Below are 7,500 nucleotides of genomic sequence, written 5' to 3'. Positions count from 1 at the left end.
TTGCTTTTTTAATAGTCTATACTTCTTATATAACTTTTTCACTGGGTGCTCTCTCTCTCTCTCTCTCTCTCAATATATATAGTATTTTTTATTTTACTTTGTTTTGTTTTGTTTCTGTGCACTTTTAAAGAGCACATTATTTAGTCTTAAAAGTGGGGTCTCCGATGTTTGAGAAATGCTTCAGAAAAGTGCGTTGAGCCGCCAAAAAAACAAACACAAAACAAATGTATAGCCAATGAGCAGAAAGGGGCGTGTCTTGTCAATATGGGCGGAGAGAGTGTTCAGTGCGCATGTGTGACATTAGCAGAAAGCGGTTTTAACATTGACATGGAGGATAAAAACAAAGAAAGAAAGAGAAGAAAGACTTACGATAAGGTAAGAAGTAGGACGTGTTAATATAGGATCAGCTTTCCAGCGCTGGAGAGAACTGAAGGAGCAGGAAGTTGGTCACATATTCACAGATTGGAGTTTCCTGAGTCAATAACTCCTGAGCTAAACACTGTTACTACACAAATAACACCTCTTTTCTATCGTAGTAATGTAGAGACGCAGCTACAACCGTGTTTTGTGTAGTAACAGTGTTTAGCTCAGGAGTTATTGACTCGGGAAACTCCAATCTGTGAATATGTGACCAACTTTACTTAAGACGCCGAGGCGCTTTTTTCCTTCTCGATAGGTGAGTAACGTTGGTTTTACTTTGTTACACAGAACTAATATATGCCTTTGTCCTTTACATGATTATGTTTGTGTGTCATTTTTGCTTGTTTGTTTATCTACAATCGTATTGTTCTTCCCTTCAGCTATGTTAAAGACACATTTCTTTCCATTAGTTGCCTGGGTTACGTATGTATGTGTGGGCGGAGCTATCGATACAGGGGTGGGACCCATTTGGGTTAGGGGCGTGTTTGTTTTGGTGATTTTCAAATGTCAACATTGGCTTTCAAACAACGGAGACCCCACTTTTAATTATTTCACCACAATCATTTTTTTTTTTTTATACCTTGAAGCACCCATTTTATTTTCATCTCATGACTTAGAAAAAGCACTGCAGAAAGCTTAAAGAGTTTAAAAGGTTGATTAGTCAAATCCTGAAATTCCCAGAAGAAGCCCCAGAGATGGAGATCCCAAGCGTTTTGGGATTTGAGCATAAGTACCATTAACCACTGATTTCTCTTTAAAGTGTACCAGTGAACCAGGACAACCTTCATCCGATTCTACATCTTCTTCCACATCTCACCGAGTGCCATGGCAGCGCATCAGCAAGCTGAACAAGGAACTTAAGACAGAGCTGGAAGCTCAAAGACGGAAGCATGATCTAGCTAATCAGCAGGTCAACAGCCTGAGACGGAGCTACAGTGAAGCACAGGATTTGATTGGGCATCATGAGGTGGAAATTGAGGCTCTGCAGGCAAAACTTGTATCTGCAATGGCTGAAATTGTAGCAAGTGAGCAAGCAGTGGCTCGCATGCGCAGCGAGCTGAAGCTGGAACAGAGTCGTTGCCATGAGCGTGAAGAGGAGTGGATTTCCAATGAGAAAACCCTACGAGCACAATTACGGGACAGTGAGGAACGCCTCCGGGATGTGGAGGCAAGTTTGTTAGAAAAGACCCAGGCGCTAAGACTATTGGAGAGACAGCAGGCCTTGCAACGGGATCAGCACAAGGAAGTGCAAAAGCTGCAGGAGAAGCTAAATGAGGTTACTAGATGTCTTATTGCAACAGAGGAGGCACAGGCCCTAAGAGAGGAGCGGGAAAAGAAAGAGCACCGTTGCCTGGAGGAAAAGCATGAGCGGGAGCGACAAGGATTGAGTCGTAGGATTGCAGAGTCTGAGGAAAAGAGACTCAAAGCTGAAGAGCAACTTCAGGAAGCTCAGGACCAAGTAGAAACTCTCCTCAGATGTGGTGCGGGAGATCGAGTTGAATCAGAAGTCAGGGAAGAGATGCTACGTTTGCAGCAGGTTCTGAATGAACAGGCAGATGTGATTGAGAACCTTCGGGAAAGTGTGAGAAGGCTGGAAGATGAGAGAGATCACCTTACATGTCGCTGCCAGGAATTGGTTAATCAGATTGCAGAGGCAGACAGGGAGGTAGGAAAACTACAGGCACAGCTAAAAACAGAAGAGACAGACTACTACTCTTTGGAAAGCTCGTATGAGCGGGTTTCACAGGAGTTTGCAAGAATCACTTCTGTTTTGCAAGAGAAGGAGGAGGAAGTGCGACAGACAAAGGAGAGATATGAGAAGCTGATGAGACAAAAAGACCAGGATATGAATGAAGCCCTTGTCAAGATGGCTGCTTTAGGTAGCAGCCTGGAGGACACTGAACAACGTTTGAAGGCAAAGGACGAACTTCTTAGTCAGATTGGACCTAGAGAGGTGGAGCAAGAGTTGCAGGTGAAGCTGGTGGTAGCAGAGGACCGAATATCTGAACTGGAAGAGCATCTCAATGCTTTGCGTTTGGGGTACGCAAACCTTAGAATGGAGCGATGTGGATCTCAGGAGGATGTCCTTGACGCATTAGAAAAACAAGCAGATCATGATATATCCTTTTCTACCACTTCCTCTTTAACTCTCGCAAGAAGTAGCTCTGAGACAGAAGTGTCCTTTGCCAAACGGCAGAGGATCCGCTTCTCCAACATTCAGTGCCAAAAGTACCACCAATCGCAGAGAATCGAAAGGATTCATCCAGATAACACATACCTGGATTTTACTCAAGGGGAGCATCAAGACCTTGTAACAGAAACAAGCCTGAACCTCACTGATGACACCATCCAGGACTTGTCCCAGGATATCAGCTTAGTCACTGACAACACATTTCAGTACTGCAGTGATACAGAAAAATTTTTGTCCATCATCCATGGGCTGGAGTCAAGGCTCCAGGCCACAGAAGAGAAGCTTAGAGATATCACATCAAAGAAGCAAAATGAAGACGGGCAGCTTGGCAACAAAGGTTTGATGGAAGTATGCTGTGATGATACCCCTGCTGAACCAGACCAGTATGAACCAGATGTTAAATTCTACTCTTGCTTGGGTGACATTGTACAGGATAGTATCAACAATGAAGATTACAGAAAAGCTCTAGCTTTTGTGGAGTCATGCAGGGTTAGGGTTAGGGGGATTCTTAACAGTCAGCATGAAGAAGGAATAGCACAAGCACAGGTTCTCACCTTAGCTGAGATTGAGAAAGACTTGGTTAATGCATCCTTACACATTAGGCAAGTTGCAGCACGATACAAAGAGTCACTTACCTGTCAGAGTGATGCCAAGACACAGATGGATAAAAGTGAAGTAAAGGTTCTTGCAAGAATGTTAGCCTTTGAAGGGACTGTTTTGGAGAAAATGGCATTTTCTCTTCAAGATCCCAAATCAGAACTAATGCAAAGTCTTAGTGAGATAAATAAAGAATCCCAACAGGTTACCATGAACCACCAGGATTGCCTTTCTGTAATTTACACAGACATTCTGATGAGGAAACTAAAATTACAGAATATTCTGATAAATGAGCTAAAACATGAGCTCCACCAAGCTAATACCTTTAGTACAGACAATTTGCAGACACCTGATAATAGTGTTTTTGCTCAAAATACAATTCACAATGCTTGTATTAATGCTGAACTTGCATACTGCCTTCAGAACTTAAAGCACTCTTACCAAGACAAGTTTGCAGAACTTCAAAGAGACTTGGTCAAGGTAAAAGAGATCTTACAGCAAAGGGATATAGCTATGAGCGAAGCAGCTATGCCTCTCAACACCAACAATGTTGCCCAAGATGTTGGTGATAAAATGAATACTGTTACAGAGAACACTCTTTCTGACATCAACCCTCCTGAACTTGCCCCTTATGCACAGCAGATAGAGAGGGAGGAAGCTCACACTCTTGCTCAAGAAATAATAGAAAGACACTTAGCTGGAATCATGTGTTTGTGTGTCACGGAATCAGTGGCATCGCTGGATACTAGGCAAGAGAGTCTCATTACTGAGCTAAAGGGACAAGCCAAGGTCCTTTACCACTTGTCTGAACAGCTGGAAAAGGCATGTGAGGAAGATAACAGCTCTGTCCTTTGTGGACTTCCAGGTCAAATCCAAGCAGTTTTAGGACCTAGAGACACCAGCATGTACAAGACTCTCAGCATGCATGAGGCTCTGATTCAAGTGCAGGTAGCATATGTTGCCTGTCGACTAAGAGCTGAACATGAGAGGGAGCTTTCACTCTGCCAGGAGACCAGCCACAATATGGCCACTTTGGTCCAGGAGCATGCCCAGCATGTAGCAGCCATCCACCAGCGTTTCCAAAGTAGCCTAGAAGATGAACGGATTCATTACTTCAAGACAATAAACTCTATTCAGGAGGAAAATGAAACTCTACGAGAGGAGGCAGCAAAGCAGCTTAAAGAGATGGGCAGGCAGCAGGAGCAGATTGTGCAAATGGAAGAGGCATTCCAGAGGGAGATACAGGAGATGAAAAGAATGCATGCAGAAGAATTTGGTCGAGCAAAGCAGGATCGAGCAACCAGTGAGCAAGCGTTGATCGAACATGCAGAAAACACACAACAAAAGCTCGAAAAACTGCTGCAAGAAGTTGAGGGAGCAGAGTTAATGCACAATGAACACATATGCAAGCTGGAGCATGAACTCCGTGGGAAGGTTCAGGAACTTGAAAATGTACATCAGGAAGAAATTCAGAAACTTCACGACCGGTACAGTCAAACTATTCGCACTCTCGGAGAGAGATTAGAGACAATAGCAGATGATACACATCGTCCTTCTACAGCAGAGGCACTAGTTGAGGGCCATTTTGAGGAGGGGAAAGGGCATGAACAGGAGGTGAGCACAGACTCAATGTCACTGCTGAGAAGTCGTGTGCAGGAGCTGGAGTTGCAGATGATGAACATGCGTGATGAACTGGAGAACAAACCACCAGATGGAGACATGGCCAGTCTGCGAGAAAAGTACCAGAAAGACTTCGACAGTCTTAAGGTCACAGTCATAATATCACTTTAAACAAGTCACCTGAATGTAGACGATTTGTGTAGGTTGCATCACCTGCATAGTTTTATTTCATTGTGTTGTATTGAGCAGTAAAAGGTAGCTGATCAAATGAGAGACGTTTTTTTCAGTCGGTTGCAAATATAAAATTTATGTATAAATTCTTCAAGATAACCAATATATCGTCGCTGTCGGGCGGAAACCTCGTATGTCCAAATTTGTTCACTTTCATATTTTTTCACATATCGATGCTATTGGTCAGTCCCCACGTGGGTCTGTTATTTTTACAAGTTATTAACCAATCTAAAGTCTTGAAAATAGCTTGAGCGCAAATCTCATAACTCCATTGGACACTTCAACTGTCCACCTCTTCCTCACTCCGTGGGAGAGCTTCGCAGCATATTTCTCCTCAAGAAGAGTCGCAACGAATCAACACGTCTTCTGAGGTAAATGTCTTCAAAACACTGGGCTCAAAGAAAAAAAAATCTTGACCCCCGCTAGTTCTGGTGCTCGTCTGAGGACAGGAATTTAGCGCAAGACAATCCACTGCAACGCGGACTAAACCCTGTGTACTGCAGATAAGGTACGCGTTTTTTTTAATTTCCTGAAAAATAACGGTTTTGGAGATACGAGGATTCCGTCTGACAGCGACGATGTGTAAATATATATATACATAACATATAAAAAATATTTTCTCAGCTCTGGACACGACACCAAACTGCATGCTGCACTGTCTTCGACATCCTACTTTTATTACTACTACTACTAATAGGTTGGGGTTGTGGAAGATTAACTCAGGGTATGGCCGACAAATGTCAATATTGGATAGTAGTTATTGTATAAGCAATAGTATCACTAAATTTACAAACTGTAGTGTGATTACATTCAAAAAAAAGTTTTAACTTTAAATAGAATAATTGTAGAATATAAACATTACCACAACTTGCATTTTTAGGCTGACATCAAAAATCTAATTTATCTAAAAATCTTCATTCACTTATTCATCTTCTACCGCTTATCCGAACTACCTCGGGTCACGGGGAGCCTGTGCCTATCTCAGGCGTCATCGGGCATCAAGGCAGGATACACCCTGGACGGAGTGTCAACCCATCACAGGGCACACACACACTCTCATTCACTCACGCAATCACACACTAGGGACAATTTTTCCAGAGATACCAATCAACCTACCATGCATGTCTTTGGACCGGGGGAGGAAACCGGAGTACCCGGAGGAAACCCCCGAGGCACGGGGAGAACATGCAAACTCCACACACACAAGGTGGAGGCGAGAATCGAACCCCGACCCTGGAGGTGTGAGGCGAACGTGCTAACCACTAAGCCACCGTGCCCCCTCTAAAAATCTTATTTAATACAATTAAATAAATTATGTGCTCAGAAATGAAGAATTCACACTTCTGAAATTAGCTCTCGATGATGATAAACAGTTTAATCACAGCCAGTTGTTTACCTTGTGGTTATTTAGTAAATGTGTAGATTTCTACATAATTGTTCTTTGATTAAGTGAAAGTTTTGAGCGATTCTACTGAGAGAGAAAAACTCAGCTGTCCTGCTGAATGAACTTTATTTCTAAATGAATAGAACTTCCCTAAAATGACGCTTCCTCCCAATATAAAACAGTGACCGTAATAATATATATCGAATGGTTAGTATCATTTTATTATAATCGATTGTTTACTAGTGTATACATGTGTGTATAAAGGTGTGTGTATGTTCTTGTAGGAGACATGTGAGCGTGGGTTTACAGCGATGGAGGAAACTCATCAGAAGGTGATTGAGGATCTTCAGCGTCAGCATCAACGTGAGATTAACAAACTGCTGGAGGAGAGAGAGAGACTGCTGGAGGAAGAGACGAATGCCACCATTGCTGGTAATCATTAACAACTAGAACTAGAAAGAACGAAAGTGTTTTATTCCACTACAAGTTCTGCTTCACTCTGAATGTTAGACAGCGCTCACACTGGAGACTCCTCAGAAAACGTGACCACATCGATGATTACTCACATGATCATTTTATACTTTATAGATGTCACAGTAAGACCTTTAGTAAGTGGTGTTATAACTAGTTTTGTGTGTGTGTGTGTGTGTGTGTGTGTGTGTGTGTGTGTAGCGATTGAGGCAATGAAAAATGCTCATCGTGAAGAATTGGAGAAAACACAGCGAGCACAGCTGAGTGGAGTCAACGCAGACATTGAACAACTGCGCATGCAGTACGAGTGAGTACACACAGGATGTATATTTTCCCCTCTGATAAAAACAATTCTTCAGTTTCAGCTATACAGTAAAGATATGTGTCATTTTTGTGTGTTTGTGTTTCTCTTTGTACATTTGTGTGTTTGTCTTGCTTGTGCTTTTGTGTGTGTGTATAGAGAGGACTTACAGTCAATCCACCGTGAGCTGGAGGTGTTATCAGAGCAGTACTCTCAGAAATGTCTGGAGAACACACACCTCGCTCAGGCACTAGAGGCTGAGAGACAGGCACTGCAGCAGTGTCA

At 42.8% G+C, this 7,500-nt stretch overlaps 1 protein-coding gene across 2 annotated transcripts in view; it reads left to right on the top strand.

The window, feature by feature from the left end:
* The window catches only part of si:ch73-103b11.2 (repetitive organellar protein), a 72,569-nt gene that overhangs the window by 52,326 nt on the left and 12,743 nt on the right, over positions 1–7,500 (top strand). For both annotated transcript variants that reach the window (XM_060869460.1, XM_060869461.1), the window contains exons 17-20: positions 1,181–4,975; positions 6,728–6,875; positions 7,116–7,221; positions 7,375–7,500. The exon at positions 7,375–7,500 is cut by the window's right edge and continues 34 nt beyond it. In XM_060869460.1, the coding sequence (XP_060725443.1) occupies positions 1,181–4,975; positions 6,728–6,875; positions 7,116–7,221; positions 7,375–7,500 (4,175 nt within the window). The remainder of the gene's footprint in view (positions 1–1,180; positions 4,976–6,727; positions 6,876–7,115; positions 7,222–7,374) is intronic.

The sequence above is a fragment of the Tachysurus vachellii genome, chromosome 5, assembly GCF_030014155.1.
Source record: "Tachysurus vachellii isolate PV-2020 chromosome 5, HZAU_Pvac_v1, whole genome shotgun sequence".
Taxonomy (NCBI): domain Eukaryota; kingdom Metazoa; phylum Chordata; class Actinopteri; order Siluriformes; family Bagridae; genus Tachysurus; species Tachysurus vachellii.
This window is presented reverse-complemented; position numbering and strand designations above follow the sequence as displayed.